Source organism: Brassica napus, chromosome C9 (assembly GCF_020379485.1).
Source record: "Brassica napus cultivar Da-Ae chromosome C9, Da-Ae, whole genome shotgun sequence".
Classification (NCBI taxonomy): domain Eukaryota; kingdom Viridiplantae; phylum Streptophyta; class Magnoliopsida; order Brassicales; family Brassicaceae; genus Brassica; species Brassica napus.
In genome coordinates, this window is record NC_063452.1 from 58,976,966 (window position 1) to 59,002,754 (window position 25,789).

General features: G+C 38.3%; 5 protein-coding genes and 1 long non-coding RNA gene across 7 annotated transcripts; 4 read left to right on the forward strand and 2 right to left on the reverse strand.

The window, feature by feature from the left end:
• Positions 1 to 196: 196 nt before the first annotated feature.
• On the reverse strand, positions 197 to 2,414 carry LOC106372284 (mRNA-decapping enzyme subunit 2). The gene is made up of 8 exons (XM_013812463.3): positions 2,153 to 2,414; positions 1,921 to 2,072; positions 1,698 to 1,825; positions 1,503 to 1,598; positions 1,087 to 1,239; positions 897 to 1,000; positions 750 to 817; positions 197 to 659 (listed from the first exon to the last, which is right to left on the reverse strand). The coding sequence occupies exons 1-8, from the start codon at positions 2,236 to 2,238 to the stop codon at positions 487 to 489; spliced, it is 960 nt and encodes a 319-aa protein (XP_013667917.1). The 5' UTR covers positions 2,239 to 2,414; the 3' UTR covers positions 197 to 486.
• A 720-nt stretch (positions 2,415 to 3,134) lies between these two features.
• Positions 3,135 to 7,963, forward strand: LOC106372285 (myosin-11). 2 transcript variants are annotated; one of them, XM_013812464.2, is made up of 18 exons: positions 3,135 to 3,395; positions 3,537 to 3,749; positions 4,056 to 4,151; positions 4,542 to 4,594; positions 4,684 to 4,780; positions 4,887 to 4,960; positions 5,060 to 5,171; positions 5,257 to 5,367; positions 5,538 to 5,614; positions 5,968 to 6,034; positions 6,170 to 6,235; positions 6,353 to 6,460; positions 6,554 to 6,684; positions 6,778 to 6,844; positions 6,924 to 6,991; positions 7,055 to 7,172; positions 7,245 to 7,315; positions 7,388 to 7,963. In XM_013812464.2, the coding sequence occupies exons 1-18, from the start codon at positions 3,246 to 3,248 to the stop codon at positions 7,755 to 7,757; spliced, it is 2,049 nt and encodes a 682-aa protein (XP_013667918.1). In that variant the 5' UTR covers positions 3,135 to 3,245; the 3' UTR covers positions 7,758 to 7,963. The 2 variants fall into 2 exon arrangements, with proteins under 2 accessions (XP_013667918.1, XP_013667919.1); XM_013812465.2 differs by having other exon boundaries at positions 7,079 to 7,172.
• Positions 7,964 to 8,689: 726 nt separating this feature from the next.
• Positions 8,690 to 12,779, forward strand: LOC106372286 (sulfate transporter 4.1, chloroplastic). The gene is made up of 15 exons (XM_013812466.3): positions 8,690 to 9,236; positions 9,325 to 9,526; positions 9,605 to 9,773; positions 10,013 to 10,078; positions 10,178 to 10,285; positions 10,387 to 10,494; positions 10,715 to 10,780; positions 10,898 to 10,958; positions 11,088 to 11,215; positions 11,346 to 11,387; positions 11,482 to 11,598; positions 11,713 to 11,764; positions 11,868 to 12,006; positions 12,081 to 12,169; positions 12,279 to 12,779. Exons 1-15 carry the CDS (start codon positions 8,852 to 8,854, stop codon positions 12,626 to 12,628), a joined length of 2,082 nt encoding a protein of 693 aa, XP_013667920.1. The 5' UTR covers positions 8,690 to 8,851; the 3' UTR covers positions 12,629 to 12,779.
• Positions 12,780 to 17,072: 4,293 nt separating this feature from the next.
• LOC106427221 lies at positions 17,073 to 18,911 on the reverse strand. The gene has a single exon (XM_048769223.1). It carries the CDS (start codon positions 18,537 to 18,539, stop codon positions 17,079 to 17,081), a length of 1,461 nt encoding a protein of 486 aa, XP_048625180.1. The 5' UTR covers positions 18,540 to 18,911; the 3' UTR covers positions 17,073 to 17,078.
• Positions 18,912 to 19,042: 131 nt separating this feature from the next.
• LOC106372287 (nudix hydrolase 16, mitochondrial) lies at positions 19,043 to 20,519 on the forward strand. Its single transcript, XM_013812467.3, has 4 exons — positions 19,043 to 19,401; positions 19,639 to 19,756; positions 19,850 to 19,933; positions 20,097 to 20,519. Exons 1-4 carry the CDS (start codon positions 19,331 to 19,333, stop codon positions 20,352 to 20,354), a joined length of 531 nt encoding a protein of 176 aa, XP_013667921.1. The 5' UTR covers positions 19,043 to 19,330; the 3' UTR covers positions 20,355 to 20,519.
• A 2,498-nt stretch (positions 20,520 to 23,017) lies between these two features.
• On the forward strand, positions 23,018 to 25,572 carry LOC106351849. Its single transcript, XR_007329064.1, has 7 exons — positions 23,018 to 23,211; positions 23,288 to 23,348; positions 23,465 to 23,526; positions 24,092 to 24,311; positions 24,414 to 24,625; positions 24,713 to 24,868; positions 25,231 to 25,572. It is a non-coding gene; the product is annotated as an uncharacterized LOC106351849 (long non-coding RNA).
• The last annotated feature ends 217 nt before the right edge of the window (positions 25,573 to 25,789 follow it).

Sequence of the window (25,789 nt, forward strand, 5' to 3'; positions counted from 1 at the left end):
AATTCATTTTCTGGACCCAGCAACCTTCAAGCTAAGAAGATAAATTACACAATGTAAAAAGACGAGTATCATTATGATAGTCATGGTAAGTTGAACTTTAACCAGGTAAATTCTAGTGACAAAAAAAAACCAGGTGAATTCATTTTTTGGATGTCGTGGAAAAGACGACATACGTTTTGATTAACATAACTGAAAAGATAAAAAAAAAACATGAAATAAATGTTGTCAGGGCTACAAATTAAGAAACACCAATTGTATTTATTGTTAAGAAGATGATTACACGAATAAGAAACTCCTTTAACCTTAGGCTCGTCACAAGTATTTATCATCTAAAGCCATCATCCAAAGAATCGAGATGCATACAGCAAATAACCCCGAAGAAATAGAGAGAGTCCAAGCGTATGAACATATCTAAACGGTTTTGCTATACACAAACCGCATCATAGCTCCTCCAATACCAACCACCCCATATATGACTGAGACTAGTCAAGCTGAATAACCTGATTCCAAGATTGCTGACGTGTTGAACTTGAAGCTTCTGAAACTGTTTCCAGGCTCCGTGTCTTGAGGACGGTTGAGTTCGGGCTTTTTATTGCAACTTTCCGTTGCTGTCCCGTTTCCTCCACCACTACTAGTCTTCGCGTTCCACACGCAGCGTGCTGTACAAAAGCCTATGAAGTCAGATCTCTGCCACACAAAAAAAAAAACTATCTTTTATGGATGCTGATTGAAAAAAGACTATATCAAACCTCTAGGTGGCTTATCACGTCTACGTGGTAGAGGAGCCGGATGCTTTGATATCCACGACTTCAACGACCTGCACATTTTCGTAAATCTCTAATGCTATGCACCAATAATAGCTATGTGGACAAGATAAAAAAGGAACAACTACTTACGCAAGAAAAGGTGCCACCATATACAACTTGAGACCAGCAACTCCATGAGTTATCACCTCATTACTTGCTGGCTGAAGATGATCAAGCGGATGCCATGCAATCTCCTACAAAGTATTCCACAACAACTGAGCGTAAGAGACTCATCCATAATACATACATACATACGCAGACAAAACCACATCCTACATACGCTGATTTCCTTCTTTGTTAGTGGTGCAAAAGATGTATCATCTGCCACCCCAGCAACGATGAAAAGTCGCACTCTTTGCTGTCTGAATGTAAACTCAATGTATTCTTCATTTTTTAGTAGCTTTGAGACATCAAATCCAGTTTCTTCCAAGACCTGTGTTTTATCACATAGAAGAACAGTTATACAAGTCAGCCAGACCAAGTGTGACAAAACATTCAGCTTTTTTTTTATCATTAACCCATGATCCAAGTTTAAACAACCAATCAGCAGGACAATTACACCTAAACTAGTAGAAATAGCAGTAGAGAGCTTTAAGATGCCATTATGATAAATGAGTGGTTGCTATCAAGCTGCTACAAAGGAACATAACAAATGAATCACGCAAGAGACAAGAAGCAGTAAAAATAGTTACTAACCTCACGTATAGCACAGGCATAGTCTTCTTCATCCTTACTCTTCTTCCCACGGGGAAAGCTCCAGCTTGATCCTTTCCATCCCTTCACCAACAAGCACTGAAAAAACGACAGAGAAAAGTGCATCAACTAACAAGTAAACTGATGATCACAAGAAAAGATCCAAAAACTGTAAAGACCACACAAGAGTGGTCTAACCCGTTCATAAGTTTCATCAAGAATAATAGCTCCAGTGACAGGAACTCGACACTTGTAAGACGTAAAGTCTTTGAATATATCACCAATGTTAGATACATAAGGTCTCAAAACATCACAGCTGTTGAATACTAAGCTCACGTTAAGGCAAAAAGATCCACATAGAACAAATTTATTAAACACAATAATCAGCTTATACTGAAACAACAGAGAGAGGAAAGGATACGGAGCGAAGTAAACTCCTTCAAAGATAGAGACTTTAGAGACGGATCATTCTCCACAGCATTGTCTTCATAGTACCAGTAAGCATACTCCACCAGAAACAGAATCCTCTCGAATGACTGTTGATCCTCTTCAGGAACATTCAACACAAATCGACTGAGACAAAAAAAACACAATCCAAAAAATCATCAGTACCGAACACATCACTTCGCTTTCTATTAGACAAAAGAATAAACCTGCAAAGATCGTCAAGGAGTTCCTTTGAGGGGAGGCAGTTCCCGACGTTCTTCGATGAACTTGATGATCGGTGGAGACCCGACATTGTTCTTCCCTTTGTTGGGAAGTAGTGGTTAGAACCCTAATACTGGACGAGAAAGAGTATTCTCTCTAGGAGAAGAGGAAGAGAATCTGAGGTTGTTTTGGTATGCAAAGGTGGGAACAGGCATGGGCATCCGGATCCTTGGGTTGGGTCCGTCTTGTTGGTCCAAATTTTTTGGATCTTAAATATTTAGACTCAATCGGATAATTAAAACTTTTTGGACTGGGTTTGGTTTGGGTTCCGTCGGATCCAGATCTTAGATAATTGAATTCAATAGAATGACTAGAATTTTTTGTTCGGTTCGGGTTTTGGATCGGATTCAGTTCAGGTCAAATCCAAAAAATACCAAAAACACATAAAAAATATCTAAAATATTTAAATACCCTAAAATATCAGAAATTTTATTCAAAATCTTACCCGAAGACACGAAAATACCTAAAATTTTATCTGATTAAATTATATTTTTGAAAATCTAAAAGTTTACCCGAAACCCAAAACTATATCCAAAACTTTAAAAATACCGATAATACGAAAAATATACTTAAACACCCATATATACCTAATATATAATAGAAGTTTCAGATATTTCGGGTATTTCATCAAGTCTAGGATTTGGATCCTTTCGAGTTCAAAATTGGCTGGTCCAAAATCTGTGGGTCCTCCACAACAAAATACAATAGGATAAAAAGTTTGGTTCCTATCCGAATCGACTGGGATTTTTCGGGTCGGTTTCGGATGGAGTTTTTGATACATGTAAAATCCAAGGCCTACGTGGGAACCTTTCAATCTGATTTGGCCTTATCGCTTTCATGGATTTAACAATCCGAGATCCGACCCAAGTGTTAATTGGATACATTTATGGATATCCGAGAGAAAATAATTAAATATTAGTAGATACATTGACCAAGCTGAGCTTCTCATTTCATTTCGGTGATTTTAGAGTCTGTGTAATTGATTTTGTCTTCTTCCCGAGGAGAGGAGATTTGTTCCGTTAGTTAGAGAACGAGACCATGTCGTGGCTGCGAACGGCTGTTAACAAGGCGGTGGAGGTCGGAAACCGCAAAAACATCACACGAACCGTCAAGAACTACGCCGACTCCGTCGTTCAGCAGGCTGGCCAAGCCGTCGCTGAAGGAGCCAAATTGTTCCAAGACCGCATTGTAAAATTTCTCCCCTTTTTCCTTTTTTTTTTTTTTTTTTTAAATTCGGTTTCCCTTTGTTTGCGATTAGGTCAAAGTTTTGATTTTGAACTTTGATATGACTTTGCATGAATTAAATCTGGAGTGTGTTGCTGTTTGCAGCGTGTTGGGGCGTATAAGAGTGTTAATCAGACGATTCAGAGATTGGAGGAAGCTGCGGTCTCGTTCAGAGGTCATGAGAGAGCGTTGCTTATTACCAGATGGTTATATGTGCTTAAGGAGATCGATAAAGCTACTGGAGGAGCTTCCGTCAAGGATAAAAATGTGACTTCTGAGGAACAAATTGCTTATGACGAAGCTAAGAGGCGTGAATGGGTATTGCTTTTTTTTTTCCTTTTTTGTGATCCTTAGTGGTGTTGGGTTAAGAATCTTATATGTTTACGAGCCGGTTTTGTTAAAGAGGAAGAAGTTTGTAAAGATGTCATCATCTCATCCTGCATATCAATATCTCAAGAATATTACTTTAAGTAGATATGTTTGTTATCCTTAGTGAGTTAGGTTTGGTTAAAGGGTTAATAAAACTGACTTTCTTCCTACGAGTATTCTGCTTTTAATTCCATGTGCCGTATTTATTAACTTTTTCCAACACAATTTTTTCAGAAGATGCCTTTCCATGTGTAGGTTTTGTACTACGATCCAGATATAGGAGGTCAGCCACTAAACTTCCGTGATGTTTTTCTGCAAAGTCAAGCTCTGGAGGGCATCGTTCTGTCCATGGTATTCTTTCGCTACCTAAACTTGATCTTTTATTGGCAGCCTGATAAATTCAGAACAAATGGTCTTCGTTCTCTAAAATAGTCAAGAGTTTGGACACATTTGTAACTGCGGAGTTGTATTAACGTGACAGGCTTGAGATACATCACTGTTGATTCGATTTCTCGGTGTTAATTAGAGATAATTGAAATGGAAAGACAATATATAGCTTGGATGAAGATAAAGTAGAGAACAAAACAGATTAAGTAGACTCTTATATGTTGAGAGAGCCTGTCATTTATCTTGTTCCCGAAATGTTTTGTATATTGTATTATACCTATACTTTTGGATATATGAAAAATATGGTACCTTCTATGAGTGTTATTAACTCTATGTTTGACTGTTCAATTACAGATTATGGAGCCACCACATGATGAGGAAGTTACCCTACTTCTGGAGATGTTCAGGTGAGTAAGCTGGTATTCCAAATTGCATTGCGAATATTTGGCTTCAAACAAAATGCGTTTATTTATAGAGCTTAACATTGTTTTCGCAGGCTTTGTCTGAATGGAGGAAAGGAAGTTCATGATGCCATAGTCAGCAGTATGCAGGATCTTGCTACAGTCTTTTCGAGTTACAAAGATGAAGTGCTGGTAAGCGCTTGAGCAATAAAACTCAGCATTTATGTGAATGTAAGGGCTTTTTTCTCTCCTCCTAACTTGCTTACTTGTCAATGTTTTGTGGGTTGCTCTTGTTCAGGTTAAGCAGGACGAATTGATTCAATTTGCCCAAAACGCTATCACAGGGTTGAAGATTAATGCTGAAATGCTGAGGTGTCTTTTACTCTCGTTTCTGTTCTGTCTATAATTGGGTAACTGAGTCATAGAGCCCTGTTCATCTTGCATCACTGTTGATTGAGTTTTTGTTTTCAGAATTGATGCTGAAGCTTCTGAGCTTAGAAAAAAACTCGAAAAGATGAACGCCTCTCAAATTCCACAGGAGAGTGAAGACAAGGAAGTTAAAGCCGCTCCATTAACAATAGAGGTGATCGTACAATATCTCCAAATCCTCTCTTCTCTCCATAAGCTTATTTGGGTAGCTCCATGTGATAGACTCTCTCGTTTTGCAGGCTCTTAAAGAAACACTTGCAAAGATTCGTCTTTGCTCCAGATTAGAAGCGTTGTTAAATAGAAAGAGGCAACTAAGCAACGGTGATTCACCTGATATACATGCTCAAAAAGTAAAGCTTTATTATTCGCTATTGTTAATTAGCATCTTGTTCTACTTGCTGATATGGAGTATTAAGAGTTTCCTGTATTCCGTGACAGCATTTACATTTCACGAGTTCTGGATGTTAGGGAGAAAGAATGTTAACCATGAAAGATAATGTATAATTTGTATTTGAACCAGGTCGACAAGCTCAAGGTGTTATTGGAATCTTTAGCAAATTCGATTTCCAAAGCTGAGAAACGAATATCCGAAAACAGGTAAAGCAAGCTTATTATCAACTCCAGTTAGCTTCCTTATACGTGCAGTTAAGACTTAGTTTTTTGTTCAGTTAAGGTATGATATGGTATATACGTACACTTTGTGTCGCTATATCGTGTTCAGTAAATACTGCCGAGACAATGTGCAATTCGTTCCTTGCTATTTTCTGCTGAACTTAAGCATATACTTCTTTTAAAACGTTTTCGTTCTATATGCATAGCAAATTCGAACTATGGCACTATCAATACAATTATGATTTTCGTTAAAGCTTGTCTTTGTTGTATTTATATGCCGTAGTCTGTTGAAATAAAAATACCATTAAAATATTAATTGTCCAATTGTCTATTCACAGACTTCAGAAAGAAGAGGCACTCAAAGCTCGCGTGGTGAAAGCAGATGAAACCGGTGAAAAGGAAAAGGTTTTGTTTCTCCCACTTTTATTTGTTATTTTGGTATGCAAGAGGGAAAAAAAAACACTTATGGTGGCAGCATACTTCGGTATGTTCATCAGCTGACAGTATTGAGATTCTCTCTTATTAATTATTATGTAATAGGAATTGAGTGCGGAGATTGCACAGCTTGAGAAACAAAGAGATGAGTTGGAAGCTGAACTGAAGAAGGTAATTTGAATCTGCTTTGTTTATATAAAACGATTTTGTGAATCAATTTTATTTCATTTGAGCATATATGATTATTGTGGCAAGGAAGGTGTGTTAGTGAATTTCTCTTCCACGTAGGTTAATATAACATTAGCTGCTGCTCAAGCTCGGTTCCGTAATGCAACAGAGGAGAGAGATCAATTTGGTGAAGCCAACAATCAGATAATCGCTCACCTGAAAACAAAGGTGGCGTTTTCTTTTAGATGAGCAGCTCTCTCTCTCTCTCTCTCTCTCGTGGTTAACAATTTCCACGTGAAGTAATTTTGATTATGGATGCAGGAGGATGACCTTTCCAAATCAGTTGTAGCTTGTAAGAAAGAGTCAGAAGTTATCAAGACTTGGATTAATTTTCTCGAGGATACATGGCTTCTTCAATGCTCATACACCGAAACAAAGGATAAGCAGACTTTGTATTTCTATCAACTCTCAGCTGTTCCTCGCAATTATATCTTACTTTTCTGCCCAACCACACAATGAATAATAATAGTGGATGCATGTCTTAGGGACGAATTGGAGAAGCACGAGGATTACTTCTCGGATGTGGCTTTTAATATACTCACAACGTACAAGGTAACCTTCTGTACATTGTGGAAAACTTAGAACTTAATTAATAAATGACAGAGCTAACTCAACACTTCATGTTGTACAGAAGGAAGTGACACCTCTAGTACGCCGTATAGAAAACTATGTGGAAAATCTGAAGAATCTTGGTCCTGGGTAAATGCCTCTTGTTGAAATTGGATTGCTCTTGTTATGGCTCTTAGTAGTAGTTGGTGGCAGTTTTTTTGAATGTGGTGGTGATAGGTTGGAGAAGCCACCAAATGCAGATCAGGGGGACATTCAGGTTGCAAACCCGAGGAAGAGTCTTGAGCAGGAGTATCTAGACTATGAGACCAAGGTGAGATTTGCTGCCTTGTTTCCTCTCTAATTTTCTCTTTTCACTAATATGGTTTTATGGGAAAAAAATTAGATCATTGCGACGTTCAGCATTGTGGATAACATGAAAGAGCATTTCCAAGTCCTCCAAAGCAAACTGGAAAAGTGAGTGGGAGCATTACATTTGAATTATATTATTATTATTATCAAGTTCTGAGCTCGTAAAATTATTACCAGGAAGGACGACCGGCGTGTGAAAGAGCTATTTGATGACATGGAGAAACTGAGGCAGGAGTTTGAAGCCATAGCGAGGCCAACGTTAGAGATAGAGACTCCATCTCCTAAAAGCGTTGCGTCATCACCCAAAGCCCCTAAGCCCAGCAGTAGTAGCATGGATGCTCCACTCGAATCTACTACCACTGTGACACAAAAGCCAGTGGTGAGCGAGACAGCACCGACTACAACTACTGCTGGTTCGAGTCGAGAGTTTAACCATGAAGCTGAGCTAGCGGAGCTTGAATCTGAATTTGGTAAAGTGGCTCGTGATTACACTGCAGATGAGGTTGATGGATGGGAATTCGATGAACTAGAGAAAGAACTGCAGTAGTAGTAGTAGTAGTAAAACCTCAGCAACTCAGAATAATACAATGATCATCACATGCATGCTCACATACTACAGTGATGTGTTTTACTCTTTACCGTCTTCTTTGGACATAACTCTCAAAAGTTCCTTTGCCTATCTTTATGGTAATTTATGGAAACTGCGTGTTGTATGTCTACTTGGAACAAATGAAAGTACTTTGTGACGTGAAACAGTGGTTACGTATATTATGCAGTAGTAACAAAATCTTAGTATTCTTCAATATTATTTTAATCGTTTTACTTAGGCATGGGGCATATAAACCTAACCAAAAAACTGAATCTGTAACAGAACTGAATCTCACAAAAAACTAAACGGTTTTTCATATTTATAGAACTGGAAAACTGGAACTGGATTGAGGACTATGAATACTTGAATATCTAAAACACATATTATATTCCAAAATATTAATTGTATTTAGCTTTAAAATACTATCTATAAACTGAAGAATCCAAAAAATTAAAATTTCAGTTTTTTTTTATCTGAATTATTTCAATTATCCAAAAGAACTGAATTAACCAATAATTTTTAAAAATATTCAAATTTATCTGGATTAGCCACTGAAATCTAATTTTTTACCTGAATTATCTGAAAAACCAGAACCGAAATAGAACCGAAACTTTATCCGTTAGCTAGTTCCTACGATTGTTACTCAGACGAACCGAAAACTGAAAGAATTGAACCGAAACCAAACAGATTTTTATAAATAATTGAATGATTTCATCTTCAGAACTGAGAAACCGAGAATTGTTATGACCGAAACCGTAAGCCAAGGCCTAATTTTACTAATCAGGCCAAAATATATTCTTCTTACTAAAAAAGCAAAGCAAAGACGTGGAGATTAGTCAAGGTTTGATTCTATTTATAAAACAAAAAAGTTTATTTTAAGTTCGTTGAAACATAATTGAAAATTGACCACCACTAGTGTATAAGCTTTCCCTTTTTTCGAATCAACATGTGAAAAACGATGATGATGATTGATCATGATACCATTCCTCTTCCACATACATAACATACTGTATTTCATTCTCACCATCAACGGTTTCTAAACTGCCACAGCCATGTCCTACGCATCTCTCAGCGTCAAGGACCTGAACAGCCTCCTCTCAAGATCCGGGAGCGGCTCCTCCTCTTCCCCCAGGACTCCGGGTCAGACCCGACCCGTAAAAGTAATCCCGCTCCAGCATCCCGACACCTCCGACGACGCTCGCCCTCCTTCCATCCCTTTCGACGACATCTTCTCCCGATGGACGGCGAAGATCAAGCGCATGAGCCTCCTCGACTGGGTCGATACTCTGTTCCCTTGCTTCCGATGGATTCGCACTTACCGGTGGAACGAGTACTTCAAGCTCGATCTCATGGCCGGCGTCACCGTCGGTATAATGCTCGTCCCCCAGGCGATGTCGTATGCGAAGCTAGCTGGCCTTCCACCAATCTACGGCCTATGTGCGTTTCGTTCTCATAACAAACTAACAAACTCTTGTGATCTTAATCTTGTTGAGATTGATTGTGTGTGTTATGATGTTTGATGCAGATTCATCGTTTGTGCCTATATTTGTGTATGCTATATTCGGATCATCGCGTCAGCTTGCGATTGGACCTGTTGCATTGGTGTCGCTTCTCGTTTCCAATGCCTTGGGGGATATAGCTGATTCGTCTGAGGAGTTGCATATTGAGCTCGCCATTTTGTTGGCGCTTTTGGTTGGAATCTTGGAGTGTATCATGGGGCTCTTAAGGTAGTGTTTATATAATAAAAAATCCTCTGTTTGCTGCTGTTTCATGAGGATCTCCCTTGTTTGTGTGTTTGAATATAGGCTTGGATGGCTTATTCGTTTCATTAGTCACTCGGTCATATCTGGATTTACAAGTGCTTCGGCCATTGTGATTGGATTATCTCAAGTCAAATATTTCCTGGGGTATAGCATTGCCAGGAGCAGCAAGATTGTGCCACTAGTTGAGAGCATTATAGCTGGAGCTGATAAGGTGAATCTTCCTTTTTCAGCTTTTGAACATTTGAGGATAAAAAAAAAGATTTTCTATTTGGCTTAGGTCTTTTGATTGGGTTGTTTAGTATATCTGGCTCTCCCTTAATACTCATTTAGCTGAAACTGTATTTTGGATCATCATGCTATGATGATTTTGCATGTATTATTGGCTCCGAAAACCTTTTGTTTCTACTTATTCTTAGTTTGTTTAGACGAATCTTTTTCTGTATTTTGTAGTTTCAATGGCCACCTTTCTTGATGGGATCTCTCATTCTAGTAATCCTTCAAGTAATGAAGCATGTGGTATGAGCCTTTTTTCTTTATTGAGTTACCACTTACCAGGGAACATCATTTTCCTTTATTAGTATGATAATAATATAAGGTCATGGTGTTTCGTGGCAGGGGAAAGCAAAGAAGGAACTTCAGTTCTTACGAGCAGCAGCGCCACTCACTGGAATCGTGCTTGGTACAACCATTGCAAAAGTGTTCCATCCACCTTCCATCTCTCTGGTCAGATCCCTGAAGGACGAACTATATTTAGTGTAGTTTTTCTTGTTGCGCTTCATAGTGGTTAAGTGTATGCAATAATAACAAAATCTAGTATGTTCCAGGTTGGAGAAATACCTCAGGGCCTTCCAACATTTTCTTTCCCAAGAAGTTTTGATCATGCAAAAACATTGCTTCCAACATCAGCTCTCATTACTGGTGTTGCCATCTTGGTGAGATATCAATATCATTAGTACTTTTATCGGAATGGGCATATGGAAATGGCAGCTTCACCTAATCACGAGAAACCATAAATGGATAGATATGTCTATCTAACTTCCTAAGGAAATAAAGAAGAAGATAATTTCTTGTCCAGACTCGGATGCAGTAACGCATGTCAATTGATACTATGTTTTGTTTTTCGGTAATGAAGTAGTTCTACATTTCTTTTAGGAATCTGTGGGAATTGCCAAAGCACTTGCAGCAAAAAACAGATATGAGCTGGATTCAAATTCAGAGGTATTCTGCTTGACTAAAGCAAAATTGAGTAACACTAGAGAGTATAACTGCTCTTTTTCGTTTTCTTTTACGACTGTTTTCATTGCAAGCTCAACTGTTCCTCCCCTCACTTAACAGTTGTTTGGTCTTGGTGTTGCAAATATATTGGGGTCGTTATTTTCAGCATACCCAGCTACAGGTACGTTATCTTGAGATGATGAAAGTCATCAAAATTGCCAAATACTATTTCCATATTATTGTACACAGCTTTTTTTCAGTTGATAACCGAAATTTGACGAATCTGTGGATGTCCTAAATGCAAAATTAGGATCCTTTTCTAGGTCAGCTGTGAATAATGAAAGTGAAGCTAAGACTGGCCTATCAGGACTCATAACAGGAATCATCATTGGATGTTCTCTACTGTTTTTGACACCTGTGTTCAAATACATACCACAGGTCTGTCTGCATGTGGTGAATATTGTAGTTTACGGTACTTGCTGCTCTTTGCGAAACTTTGAAGAGTTGCGAAACTATATTCTGGCTTCTAACTTTGACTCTGTTGCTTATCTCTCTCTCGAATCCACAGTGTGCTTTGGCAGCAATAGTTATCTCTGCTGTTAGTGGCTTGGTAAGTTCAAATAAACCCACCTGCCAAGGGCCAAAGATGAGTTTGCTTCTTCTTTTCTTTTTTTAACTTACACTCTCCGGATGTTTAACTATAGGTGGACTATGATGAAGCTATCTTCCTGTGGCGCGTGGACAAGAGGGATTTTACACTTTGGGCCATCACTAGCACCACGACCTTGTTCTTCGGAATAGAGATCGGTGTCCTTGTTGGTGTGAGTATTTAAAGACTCTTAGTATGTTCGGGTTCACATAAGTAATGTGTGTATATATGAGTTCTGAGCAATGGCTTCTAAGGACTCACGCTGTTGTACTACTTTCTATTTTAGGTTGGCTTTTCCCTAGCTTTCGTCATCCACGAGTCTGCAAACCCTCATATTGGTATGAGGAATTTTGTTCAATTGTCTCCCGATCACATGCGTTCTAAGAGTGTGTCTATTTTCTAACTTGGTTTCATTTCTTGTCATGAATGTTCTCCTGGTAGCTGTCTTGGGGCGTCTTCCAGGCACCACAGTGTACAGAAACGTAAAGCAGTATCCCGAGGCTTACACATACAATGGGATTGTGATTGTCCGAATCGATTCTCCTATTTACTTTGCCAACATAAGTTACATCAAGGACAGGTGAAAGTGACATGATTATATCTTATGGTGTGAATCTGTAGAAAGAATCACAAGCCGTCTTTTTCAAAATGCAGACTAAGAGAATATGAAGTAGCTGTTGACAAATACACAACTAGGGGACCAGAGGTGGAGAGAAACTCCTTTGTTATCCTCGAAATGTCTCGTAAGTCCCTATATATATAAAATTTTCTGTTGTCTGAACTATTCATCAAAATGTTTTGAAGAGGGAATATAGAAATCTCTAAACAAAAATAAATACAAACAAATGGCAGCTGTAACTCACATAGACTCGAGCGCAGTGGAAGCCTTGAAAGAATTGTATCAGGAGTACAAAGCAAGGGATATTCAGCTAGCGATATCAAACCCGAACAAAGATGTGCACATGACAATAGCGAGATCAGGAATGGTTGAGCTTGTTGGAAAAGAGTGGTACTTTGTGAGAGTGCATGACGCGGTACAGGTGTGTCTTACTTATGTACAGAGCTCTAACTCTGAAGAGCAGAAGGAACCAAGTTTCTTGAGGAGGTTCGGGAATAACGGGAGCGGCAACAACTCATCATACAGTGATATTCAACCCGGTAACACTCTTTTGAAAGAGGCACTGTTGTCAGGTGAAAAATAAGGCATTATATATAATGTAAAGTAGCTTCACTGTGTTTGAACAAAAAAAAAAAAAAAAAAGTAGCTTCACTGTGTATAGTGGGTTGCGATTTTGTATACATCACGATCTTCTTTGTTTATTACTTAACTAGAGAAAGATAATCCTTTTTTTTTTTTTTGTCATCTGAAATTTACATTCATCATAAAGTTTAACAAAACAACCCCTTTAAACAAAGAGCCAAAAACAAGACGAACACTGATTCCAAACCTAAACAAAGGCCAAACTAACACACCCACACATCTAGTATACCACAAAATTCCTTGAGAAGACAATTACAAGTCAAAGAGAGGCCAAACGTTTCTCACTTTTAAAGATACCCTGCAGCCAAAAAGGATAACCTGCTGCAACATAGGACTGAAGTCTTAGGTCTCTAGTAACACTTTGAGCAATAAGAAATGCACCTCTATTCCCGCTATTCATTTCTTTAGAAAACCTCCACCATTCAATCTTCCTTAGCCCAAACAAGATATCTGCACGCATTGCTTTGAAAGATGGCCATGCTTTTGGTCTTGTCACCGCACCAACAATCATGTCATCATCAACCGCAAAGATCACCCTGTTTAGCCTATGACTAACCATACTGTCAATCGCCCACATAAGAACTTGAAATTTCAATTCCTTCAAGTTGTTGAGACCAGTAAAAGCTCTCCTACTATGCAGCAATACCTTTCCTTTTGAGTCCCTTAACACCCAAGCCGCCCCTCCTAAAGCAAATTCCTTCTTCCAATGCACACCAATATTGCATTTTAACCAAGAAACTTGAGGAGGTTCCCATTTGAGCATCACCGTCTGCTCCACTCTTTTATCCTCTTCCATTCTAGTCTCTTCCATTTCAACAGCTAAAAACCATGAGTCTGCTTCCAGCATTATTTTCTGAACAATCTCATAAGCACTGAATCTCCTTCCCTCAAACCAGAAGAAATTACGATTCTTCCATAAATGCCAGATAACCCAAGGGAAACGTCTTCTTGCATCTTTAGTAGAATTCTTATCAGTCAGATCCGTTAACATAAAATGAAGGTTTGAATAGAAAGAGACCACATCAAACCCATTTTCAGGCAAGGGGATGAGAGACAGAGCCCAAACCTGCCGAGCCACCGGACAAGTGAAGATCAGATGATTAACCGATTCCTTTTCAAAACCACAAATCTGGCAACAAGAATCCATTTTCATTCCCCTCTTGAGCAAAAGTTCCCCAACCGGAATCGCATTGGAGACTGCTCTCCACATAAATGTTTTGATCTTGGGAGCTGTTTTAACCTTCAAAACAGCTTCTTTGAGAGGGTTCAGAGAAGGCAACATTGTAGCTTCTTGGATCAGACGTGAGTGCTTCTCATTATTCATCATCCAATAGCCAGATTTTACTGAATACACACCATTTCTATTGTGACACCAAGTCCAAAAATCTTCCTCTCCAACTGCCGGCTTCATCTTTAAAATGCTGGCTACATCATCAGGGAAGAATAGTTCTTCAAGCACCGATCTTTTCCAGGATCTGGTTTCATAATCGATGAGATGAGAAACCTTAAGCTCCAAATCAACAATTATGTTCTTCATGAGGGGTCTTCTCATTATCTCACCAACTATCCAAGAGTCCATCCACACGCTAACTGAATTACCTTTCCCAATTTGTTTTCTTAAACCGCGAACTAACAATTCCTTCCCAAATTGGATACTTCTCCAACCATAGGAGGGCCTGGCGCCCATCTTAGCATTTAAAAACTCACAATCAGGGAAGTATCGGCTCTTGTAGACCCTTGCAAAGAGAGATTCCGGCTGGTCAAGTAACCTCCAAGCCTGCTTGGCAAGAAGAGCTTGGTTGAAAGTCTGAAGATCTTTAAAGGCCAAGCCACCTTGCTGCTTAGATAAACACAGTTTTTCCCAGCTCAGCCAATGGATTTTGCGCTTATGCTCTAAAGAATCCCACCAAAAGGCTGCCATTGCTTGAGTCAGATTTTCACAAGAAATTTTTGTTAACTTAAAGCAAGACATAGCATAAACAGGCATTGCCAATGCCACTGCTTTAAGTAACACTTCTTTACCCCCTTGAGATAGCAGTCTCGCAAAATAACCAGAGAGTCTATCTTTGAGTCTGTCATAGATATATGCTAGCATCTCCGTCTTAGAGCCGCTGAAGCACTCCGGCAAGCCAAGATAATTCCCAGTTCCTCCCTCTTTCTCTATGCCAGTGATTCTTTTTATGCTAATCTGATTCTCCATCAAAACCTTCTTCCCAAAGGTTATAGCCGATTTCTCAAGATTTAACCTTTGACCCGTAGCTCTCCCATACCTATCCAATATCTTCATCAAGACTGCAGCTTGATCATTGTTGGCTTTGCACACAAAGAGACTGTCATCAGCAAATAAAAGATGATGAATCATCGGTCCTTTCTCGTGAAACTGAATGCCTTCCAGCCTGCCCTCCTTCTCTGCCTTCTTGATCATGTGTATAAGTCCCTCAGTACACAAAACAAATAAGAATGGAGACAAAGGATCGCCCTGTCTGAGCCCTCTTCCTGGTTCGATATTCCCAAAAGGCTGATCATTTATCAGAACTGCATATGTAACCGAGGAAACACACTCCATCACTCTATCAATCCAGACTCCATGAAAACCCATCGCTTGCATCAAGGCTTTGAGATAAGACCATTCAACCCGGTCATAAGCCTTTGACATATCAGATTTTATCGCCATAAACTTGTCAGAAATCTTGTCATTAGTGCGCAAGCTATGGATCATCTCGTGAGCAATGAGAATGTTATCTGAAATCAATCTTTCTTCTACAAACGCCGACTGTGTAGGAGAGACGATGTCTGGTAGCAAAGGCTTCAACCTCCAAACCAAAATTTTGGATATGATCTTGTAAAGAACTGAACAGAGACTTATTGGCCTTAGATCAACCATTCTTTGGGGATCAGAGATCTTCGGAATTAAACATAAGTGAGTGAAGTTCCAATCTTTTGGTAGGGAACCTTCAGTGAAGAATCTCTGAACTTCTCCAGTGACCTGCGCTCCAACAATATCCCAATTCTTTTGGAAGAACATTCCTGTCATCCCATCAGGTCCAGGGGCACTAGCTGCATTAATGGCAAACACAGCTTCCCTAACTTCAGCTTTGGAAACTTCCTTGATTAGGAGCTCATTCATTCTCGGCGTGACAGATGGGGTAAAGCCTTCAAAGAATTCAAGGAAGCTATCGGGTTTTGATGATTTGAAAAGCTCCGTGAAATAAGATGAAGCAACCTCCCCTTTAGCAAATTCCGAGAAATGGCTTAAACCCCGATCATCCACAAGTTTCAAAACTCGTTTTCTAGCTCTGTTAGCCTTCACCGAAGCATGGTAAAACTTGGTATTTCTATCACCACAGATAGCCCATTTATCTTTACATTTTTGGCGCCAAAACTCCTCTTCCTCCTTATAAGCCAGAACCAGAAGTCTGTTGAGGTATGCTAATCTTTGCGTTGAGGGCGACAGAGAAGATTGCTCCTTTTCCAGCTCCATCTGATATTGAATCAACTTGTCTCTAGCATTTAAGTTCTGAGTCTTTTTCCATTTACTAAGACTTCTCCTCACTCTGTGAATCCTCTCAGAAACAGACCCCCGTTCAGACCAGTGAGAGCTCATCCACGCTTTTTTAATTTCCCCTTTAGCATGTACATTATTCAGGAGGCGACTATCATATCTGAATCTCCCAATATGCTGAGCTACTCTAGCAAAGAGTTTGACTAGAATCGGTCTATGATCAGAGCCTCTTTTCTCTAGAAAGGTTTGAGAAGATTGAGGAAACAGAGAGAACCAATTTTTGTTCCCAAAGGCCCGGTCAAGTTTGCAATGAATCCATAAATCTCCTCTTTTACCTCCCCACGTGAATTCATTCCCAAAAGAAGGCAACTCGGCCAGTTCACTGGCTTGTATCATATCATTGAAGGGTTGAAAATGCGCTTCACTTCTTCTCGGGCCCTCAAGCTTTTCTCCATTGTGTCTTATCGCATTAAAATCACCCATAACACACCAAGGGATTTTGCGGTTAATCCCTATTCTTGTCAACCTTTCCCATACTCTAGGCCTTTCTTTATAAACAGGATGGCCATAAACGCATGAAACAAAATAAGAACCGATACTCGACTGTACATGAAAGTCTACCAGATTCTTATCTACAAACTTGAAATCCAGCCTAACTGAATTTTTCCAAAAAAGGGCTAAACCTCCGCTATACCCAATGGGATTGACCGTGATGATTCTGTCAAATCCCAACCACTCTTGAAGGTCTACCAAAGCATCTCTTCCATTTTTAGTTTCCATCAAAAACAAAACATCGGGAGCATGTTGTTTCCACATCTCCCGGAGTCTTGGAATCACCAAATCGTGTGCACGGCCCACGCCTCGGCAATTCCAACTAATCATAGCCATTTCAGAGATTGGGCGGTCCCTCATTTGGGACCACCGCTGGTTTCTTAGACCTTGGTGAGTATTGAGATGTCTCCACATCATTCGAACTTTTCCTTTTCTCTGCAACGGCTGGAGCTTTATCTTTCATCTTCCCTTCTCTAGAAGCTTCAGCCTTAAAATATTTTCCCCTAGCCTTTCTGACAAAAGAACCCGGTCTCCTCCTTTGGTAAGTTTTCCTCCCTTTGGTCCCGGAAGAACAAGCATCAGAGATGCCAATGTTATAACCCGTAGGACCTCTAGGATTCCAACTACCAGTAGCAGAATCAGAAAAGGCAGCAGTATCAGACATCATACCCATGTTTCTAGGTTCCAAAGACATCGCATTACCAACTCTAATGGCAGAGGCCATAAGCTTACTTCCTCCATGAGAAATCACATCTTTTGGGAGTTCTTTTTGGCTCTGGAAATCAAAAACAATGCCTTTGCCCTTGTCAAGGTCAGAGGTGAAGATAGGAGCCGGTTCAAGCCTGAGAAAGCTTTTCTGAGCGATCGGATCCTGCTCCACTTCTTTTAGGGACCACTTGATTCTTTCTTTTCTTGCCATTTTCTCAGCTCCTTCAGCATCCACCAAGTACTGTCTCATTCCTTCTAACACTTCCTCCGCAATTTTTGGCTTTCCATTCTGAGGATTAATACCAACTTGAGATTCCAGAACCACTCCAAACAGAGGATCATCCTCTCTAATAGTTTTCTCAATCAAAGGCTTCTGAAGACAAACTGAACCTTTTTCTTTGAGCAAAGCAGCAGCCTTGGCAGCTTGGAAGAAATGGCAGGAACTCTGTTCATGCGTCAATCTTTGGCAAGTGTAGCATCTCTTTTGAAGTCTCTCATAATCATACAAGATTTTCACAACCTCCCCACCAGGAACATTAACAGTTTTAAACCGTCTGAGAGGCTTGGAGACATCAAACTTGACTTTAGCTCTTATATAATCATTGGTCTGCGGTTTGTTTGGATCGAAAGCAACTTCGATGACTTGACCAGCAAACTCTGCAAGGTCAGTAAGCGCCGCCTTCGTATAGTGGTTAACCGGTATGTTCCTCATTTGGACCCAGACCTCAATGAACTGCAAGAAATCAGGCGGAGGTCTCTCGACCCATCTTTCCATCGCTAGCGACCACTGGTTAGAAGTGTGAACTCCTCTGTTCAAAATATCTATCAAGTCATGTTCATACTTGAAGATAAACTGAAACCTGTCTTTAGAAAGGGCTACTCCTCTAACCCTGTCATATAGTTGCCACTTCCTTGGCATGTCTAGGATCAGATCCTTCATACCTTGACAATGAGGGTTGAGAAGACGTCCCACCAAACTCAAAATATTTCTCTCCGTAGAATAGAACTCTGGACGGTCAGGAATGGTATAAGGCTCTTCATCCTCTTCCAGAGTCATACCAAGCATCGCCTTATCCAGAGAAGGCTCCATAATTAAGATCCTTTGATTCTCAGGATCCACCGAAAACTTTTCTTTAAACCCCAAAATATATCTTGACAAAAACTTCTTTATCCAACCCAGAAAACTGCAAAACTTGAGCAGACTCCAACTCAGATCACCAGAATAGTACTTGATCAAGTCTTCTACACCTCCAAGAGAATCGATTGAGATAAACAACACTCAGCTTAATCGATAACAAAGGATTAAAGATTAGGTTGAGTAGCCAAAAACCCAAAAGAGGGAATCAGAAATTTTATCGCGTTTCTTATCGCCTTGGTTCGCGTGTCTCTACGCGACTTTTTAGTCTTTTCTTTGCTGATAGAATAAAAACAGATATTGTGGAATTGAAAACAAACGGTTTGTTTCTCTATCCTTCACTAAGAAAAAAAGAAAAAAAAAAGAAAAAAAAAAGACTGTTCGGTTTGAAGCGGGTTATTTTATAGTACGAGGGTTATAAACCGGTTATCATGAAGCGGTTTACGATAAACGAGAATAGTAGGAAACTGTCATTGTTGAGTTCTCATCCCAAAAATCATAATACAAATCTTTGATCCACGGGCAGAAACCCTAGATCTCAGCCCATCATCAGAGCCATTGGATCAGATCGAATCTCTTCTCGAATTGGAATCTTAGATGGTGAAGATGGTTGAGGTCGAATCGCATTTGTATTCATCTAGAGCAGGAGGAAGTTTCAGCATTCTCTTAAACTTGTTGTAGCAAACTCGAAATTTTGTTCTGGATCTAGAAGCGAAAAACAGTTTTTCTATCTCTCTCTTTAACTGATGTGTGATTTGATCGCTCGTACGGGTCGGCTCCAGCAACGGTACGAGAATGGCTGCCGTCTCGTTGCCGGGTACTGTATTTGATCCCCCCACTTACTGTGTAGATCTTTGAATTGATCTCTGTGTTTCCTTGATTTTCTGAGTTTCTTATTCCAATGGTGTGGTTGCTTAACTGAATTATATAAGTTCATGAAATGTTTTAGCGATTGGGAGTAATGGTTATAGGAACTTGGTTGCTCTTATAATTGGTTCATACGAGTGCCTATATCTTCTGTCTGATCTTTGGCTCATGACTCATGTTGGTTCAGGTGCATTCCATTTAGATATAGAAACTCGGAAGAAGTCGGTGATGATTCTGACTGTGGGAAAGTGGTTGAAGTGTTGATGATCAGTTCTTCTGGTGGACCTGGACTTCTGTTTCCAAAGGTTACAACTAAGCTTCTTGTTTTAGATTCATTACATCTGTTTCTCTTCTTTCTTGACTAAGGTTTCAGATCCCCATTGTAATTTGATTTATAGGGAGGGTGGGAGAATGATGAGACTGTCAGGGAGGCTGCAGCTAGAGAAGCTGTCGAAGAAGCTGGAGTTCGCGGGATTTTACTGGTGGGAACCCTTTTTATCACAACCTTTTTCCAGATCTTTTGAAGTTTATCCGTAGCAGAGCCAGTTTGGCAGCCCATGAGTATATCAGTCGGTGCTGGCTACACATAGGCTTTCTAATTGTTAGTAGGAAGCTGGACTGAACCTGTAGATTTCTAACTTGCAGGATTTGTTGGGAGAATACGAGTTCAAGAGCAAGACTCACCAAGACGAGTTTTGCCCAGAAGGATTGTGTAAAGCGGCAATGTACGCTCTGTATGTGAAGGAAGAGCTGGACTCGTGGCCAGAACAGGAGACGAGAAGTCGGACATGGCTCACGATTCCTGAAGCAGTAGAGAATTGTCGGCATGCATGGATGAAATGTGCCTTGGAGGAAGGCTTCTGTAAATGGCACCAGGACAAAGGACATCAGCTTTTCCAATAAGCCCACTGGTCTTTTCGTGCCACCCATTCATTTTTTTTGTCAACATAGGAGCCTTTGTCATCGATTGTTTCGTTTCTAAGGCATTTTTATATCACATGAACAATATTGGTGAAAGCGATCTGATTTTCAAAAAATAGCAAATAAAATATTTACGCATTGTCCAAATGAATGCTCAGTCTGCTGTAGAACGAGAGAGTCGCTTCTTGTACACATCCGACTTAGGCTATCTTTATCTGGTTATTTAAAGGGTCTTTAGGCCATCTTTATCTTTAAGAAATCTATTCGGGTTTCTTAAAAAAAAAAATTAAAAAGGAAACCAATCACGGGCCGCCACGAATCAGTGGGGCCCGTTAACAGTGAAGAAACTCATTAAAATCGGTTCTTAATTAGTAGTTTTTGTAACCGATCCTTAAGAGTTTTGTGGGGGTCCACGCACTAAGAACTTCACTAAAGACCCCGGATAATCATACTCTTAGAGGGGTTTAAAGGGGTCTTTAGGACGGGGGAGGGGAGGGGTTTAAAGAGCTTGGATCCCACAAAAGCATAAGAGTTAGGTTACAAAATTAATGAATTAAGGATCGATCTTGGTACTGTTTGCGGGCTCCACTGACACGTGGCGGTCCGCGATTGGTTTCCTTTTTAATTTTTTTTTAATCAAATAAAACAAAAAAAACAAAAAAAAAATTAAGAAACCCTGTAACAGTTTCGGCGATAATCATACCTTAGTTCCCAACATACTCTTACTATCTCCATCGACACAGAAAATACTATAGGCCAAGTCCAGTCAAAAGACTTGTTAATACTAACCTTTCAAAGATTTCAAATCCAGGAATGAATATGAAATAATAAATGAAATGGGCTTATGTCAACATCTATTTGGATTTCAGTCAACATAATCGTGTTTCAGTTTCACTATGGATGCTTCTAACCTTCTTTTTTAATCATCTGAATGATTTGTGCTTCGTCTGAATGTTGCTTGTAGGGATCATCAAACATACTATTAATCTGTCTCAGTGAGATATTTTATTAAATATTTATTAAATAAATAATAATAAAATATGTAAATATATTTTAATAATTTGATCAAATTAAAATTGTATAAATATTTAATTTTTATCAATGCAAATATGATACATATTTCTAATTCAAAGTTAAAATATTTTGATATGGTATATAGTTTAATTTAAAAAAATTAAAAATTTATATATATATATATATAATATGAAGTTCTACTAAATGAAACTTTCTACCCATACATTTTTATGATCATTGTATTTTACTATAACAAAAAATTTAAAATCATTGATCATTAAGTTTTCAATGTAAGGTTTTTAACAGCTTTAATAATTTATAGTTGTTTAACTTTTTGTAAAATATTAACATATAAAAAGTCTAAAATTTTATTATATAGTTAATGTGTTTTTTAATTTAATTTAATAGTATGAAATCAAACAAAAATGATATATGATACCCAAATTGTTATTAAATTTTCTTATGCAAAATAATTAATTATCATATACTTTTCTATCACATTAGGTAATTTCATAGATTTTATTTAAGAAAATAAAAAAACAAATTTGTTTCGAAGATTATTAGTTAATTTTATGCTTAGTTTATGAAAGATATAATATATATTTTGATAAAAACAACATATTTTTCTAAAGATTTTAAAAGTCATTTAATGACACATGTAGAACACATAGTAATGCTTCTTAATTAATATCAAATCTCATGTGTTTTATGGTATGTGCTTCTTTTGAATGATCTTTTTAGTGCATCAAACATACTATTATATGAACTTGTAAGAATAACAAAAATCACCAAAAGTGATTCCTAATCACAATACTAAAAGCCCTATATGCTGAGATTATAGGCTGCCACGTCACCCAAAATAATCAACCAATAAAAAACAGTTAATCGGACATGTCAGACAGGCCTCCTGTGTTAGTTTCGTCCAGAGTCGAGCATCTGACAATGTGGGCTTCATCCGATAAATTTTCCACTTGGGCTTTGTCTGTTTTTTATATGCGCGGTTGGCCACATAATATATGAATCACCACATTATTTTATGTCAACGTAATTTATGAATCACATTACCTTATGGCAATCTTAATTTATTGAGAATACCTTTCCTCTTCCTTCAAAATGTCGATAGACCTTTGCCCTTTCTCTCACAACTCAAGACTTTTGCCAAGGTGAACAAAGAGAATTCGAGAGACTTGCAAAGTTGCAATGCGCCAGAGCGATGGCGATCGTCGCGTCGAAACGGATTGGTTTCCCCTGCGGCCCCATCCATGTTCTCGCCGATCAATCATTTCCAACTCTCGCTATCAACTCTTTTACCGTCTCCGGCAACGTAAGTTAAATCTCATGTTTCGTTTTCTTTCACTTCTTTTGAAGCTTTTCGTTTGTTTGGTGTTGTTGCAGAGTGAGTGCTCCGAGGTATCAGATCATTCCATTAGGGACAGATCTTAATTGGCTTCTTTTGCTGACTGATTTTCAAGAAAGTTTTTATACATGGCCACCGTGAAGCCTAGGATCATTGGAGGTATGTTCTTTCTCCGTTTCCAATCTTACGATTGTATGCCACTAATAATATTGAAGAATGAACCATTTTGTTAATAATCTTTTATTTATAATTTTTTAAGGTGTGACATGGGTGTGGTGTTTCTCACTTGACAGATATATGTAAAGATCGAATAGGAAGAAATATCAAGCACTTTCTGTCTCGGGTTTAGTGGACTAGGTGATTGCGCCAATTGACATTCTTAAGAAAATAAATGAGATAACCTTACACCAAATCCCTAGGCTTCAATCCATGGCAGGTTCATCGTGTTGGAGAGATTCATTCGTCTTGGTATTCCATGTTTTTTCTTTTAACGCCACTCAGATTTCAGGATCTCCTATCTAACTATTATCGGGTTTTATTTCAGGTCGTGGAGCATGTTTTTGTTCATTTGCCGTTCACTAAGAAATAAGTAGTCACTCCAACAGGTACGAGAGGAGTATGTCTGAGCATTGACATAGTTTATGCAGTTTCTTAGATGCCATGCAGAGTAGTGGAGTTAGCTTATTCAGTTGGTTATAATTTGTTATCTTTTCCAAACCAGGAGCTGTGTATACCGGATTTGATTTTTGCAAGAAACTTTGTGGGTTTCTCAATGATTCGAAGGTGAGGTTTGAAAATACTTTGGCTTAATTTTTTTTTCTCCCACCTATAGTACTCTTGGAAGAGTATATTATTTAGAGAAATTCTCTATAGTTTTTGTCACAAATATAGCCTTTAAGGATCAAAATGACCAAAATATTGTATTAAAGGATGTGTTTTTGGGTTTATGGTTTAGAATTTAGGGTTTAAAGTTTATGATTTAGGGTTTAGAGTTAACGGATGAGGTTTTGGGGGTATGATTTCAAATTTTAAAAACTTAAAAAATATTAAAATTTTCAAAATAAAAAAAAATTATTTTGGTCATTTTATTTTTTTAAGTCTATTTTTGTGACACAAAACTTTAAAAAATCTATTTGAGAGAATTGTCTTATTATTTATGGTTATAAGGTGTGTATGCTTTGTTAGTAGTGAAAGTATAAAGCTTATTGAAAAAATCCTTCCAAATTAGCTTTACCATTATTCTGTCTGTCTTTTTCTTAAATTACATTAATGAACTTTCTGATTTATGGGTCTTGATCATTTGTGTATAAAAATTACTCGTGTGTAATACATATATATATTCTTTCAGGATTCCCTGCTTAAAGTTTTTGAAGTATATGTTTCACAGAAGAAATCAACTTTCTTTTTCAGTGACAATGTGAAAGTGGAATGCTTCTCCGTCACCTATTTCTTCTCTGAAAAACACATCCCCTAGCTCTGCCTTCACGCAAACTTTGTCGTCTCCCGCCGTCCACAATGCTTTCTTTCTCCTCAGTTTCTCTCATTTTGAAGTTCATATGATCACCTAGGTATTAACTTATAAGTATTTGATTGATTAAGATAATTATTCAAGTATTTTTTGCCCATTGTTTATAATCCTTAACAACCAGCATCTATATTGGTCAGTTCAGGTTAAGATAGCTACATTTCACTGTTTAGGATAAGGTTGGATGATCTTTCTGAAGATACTAATGTCTATCATCGGATCTAAAACTCAAAGAAACTTAACATCTTTCTTGATGCTCTTAACAGGGAATCCTCTTTTCCCCGGGAAAAATATAGTCCATCAATTGGATATGATGAATGATCTGTTGGGAACTCCATTTGTGAAACTATTGGAAGGGTCAGTGTCCCTTACCTCTCTCCACAATGCTTACAACAACTGCATTGTTACTTTTCTTGGCTGAACTGCTTTCACTGAATGTGACAGGTGAGGAACGAGAAAGCTGGAAGATACTTGAGGAGCATGAGGTTGAAGAAGTCTATTCGTTTTTCACATAAGCTTCCACATGACGATCCTCTCGATCTTCGTATTCTACAAAAGTTGTTGTCTTTTGAGCTCAATGAACGGCCTACATTTGAAGAGGTGCTTCACAAAATTATTTTACTACATTCCTTATGATCTATTTGGTTGTATTCAACTAAAATTATTGTTTAGGGGTTAGTCCTGACACTTGTGGAGTACTTCAAGGGTGTAGCTAAGAAAGAGACTATATATGAGCTCTCAAAGAGATCCCTCTGTTCAACCTGTCACCAAGCTGGAATTCGAGTTTGAGAGGCTGAAGATCACAAAAGAGGCCATGCCAGAGCTCATATATAGTATCTTGAGACTGCTCTTGAGTACCACCCAAAGATGCTAAAAGAATACTTGGATTTGTGGAATAGAAGATTTTGCTTCATATTAAGTTTTTTTTGTCAAAATTAATATTAATATTAAGTTTTTTGCAGAAGAGAAAAACAAACGTACTACAGTGTTTCTATTACCGGCACTACCCAACAAAAAACATGCTCGAGTTGGTGGTCGGAAGATGAAAGATTTAGGTTTATGAAGAATATGCTTTTTAATGAAGAATATGTTTTCTGTTGCAACATTTAGTTTACACCAAAATAAACAATAGCTTATAAAAATAACTAAATACATAATTTTGTTTTTGGTAGTAGGCAAGTAGCTAGAAAGGAAGTCAGAGAAATGGGACTATGAGTTCATGTCAATAGGTTGTTGTGGTTAGAAGACCATACTCAATCGAAACTTTACATGATTTTGAAATAAATCATTTCACTAATTTTCTCGAAACAATAATGTTATCTCTTGGCAGCTCCATATGATTTCAGCCATTAACTTTGATCTCTTCAGTGTTCTGAGACAATATTACGAACACAGAAAAACAAATTAACGAATATATGAAATCCGTGTTCTTGAGATAATATTAGGAACACAAAAACAAATTAATGAATATAAGAAACCCATTGAATATTAAATCTAAAATCAATTCAATCATAACAATTT

What these genes read in the sequence shown, in the direction of transcription:
- LOC106372284 (XM_013812463.3), bottom strand. Translation starts at nt 2,238, where the DNA reads ATGTCGGGTCTCCACCGATCATCAAGTTCATCGAAGAACGTCGGGAAC. An exon ending in TTGATGAAACTTATGAACGG is followed by an intron (nt 1,599 to 1,697) that starts GTTAGACCACTC and finishes TCGTTTTTTCAG; the next exon opens with TGCTTGTTGGTGAAGGGATG. An exon ending in ATGGTGGCACCTTTTCTTGC is followed by an intron (nt 818 to 896) that starts GTAAGTAGTTGT and finishes GAAAATGTGCAG; the next exon opens with GTCGTTGAAGTCGTGGATAT.
- LOC106372285 (XM_013812464.2), top strand. Translation starts at nt 3,246, where the DNA reads ATGTCGTGGCTGCGAACGGCTGTTAACAAGGCGGTGGAGGTCGGAAAC. An exon ending in ATTAATGCTGAAATGCTGAG is followed by an intron (nt 4,961 to 5,059) that starts GTGTCTTTTACT and finishes TTTTGTTTTCAG; the next exon opens with AATTGATGCTGAAGCTTCTG. An exon ending in TCGCTCACCTGAAAACAAAG is followed by an intron (nt 6,461 to 6,553) that starts GTGGCGTTTTCT and finishes TTATGGATGCAG; the next exon opens with GAGGATGACCTTTCCAAATC.
- LOC106372286 (XM_013812466.3), top strand. Translation starts at nt 8,852, where the DNA reads ATGTCCTACGCATCTCTCAGCGTCAAGGACCTGAACAGCCTCCTCTCA. An exon ending in TGTATCATGGGGCTCTTAAG is followed by an intron (nt 9,527 to 9,604) that starts GTAGTGTTTATA and finishes GTTTGAATATAG; the next exon opens with GCTTGGATGGCTTATTCGTT. An exon ending in TTACTGGTGTTGCCATCTTG is followed by an intron (nt 10,495 to 10,714) that starts GTGAGATATCAA and finishes CATTTCTTTTAG; the next exon opens with GAATCTGTGGGAATTGCCAA.
- LOC106427221 (XM_048769223.1), bottom strand. Translation starts at nt 18,539, where the DNA reads ATGGAGCCTTCTCTGGATAAGGCGATGCTTGGTATGACTCTGGAAGAG.
- LOC106372287 (XM_013812467.3), top strand. Translation starts at nt 19,331, where the DNA reads ATGTGTGATTTGATCGCTCGTACGGGTCGGCTCCAGCAACGGTACGAG. An exon ending in CTGGACTTCTGTTTCCAAAG is followed by an intron (nt 19,757 to 19,849) that starts GTTACAACTAAG and finishes TTTGATTTATAG; the next exon opens with GGAGGGTGGGAGAATGATGA. An exon ending in GAGTTCGCGGGATTTTACTG is followed by an intron (nt 19,934 to 20,096) that starts GTGGGAACCCTT and finishes TCTAACTTGCAG; the next exon opens with GATTTGTTGGGAGAATACGA.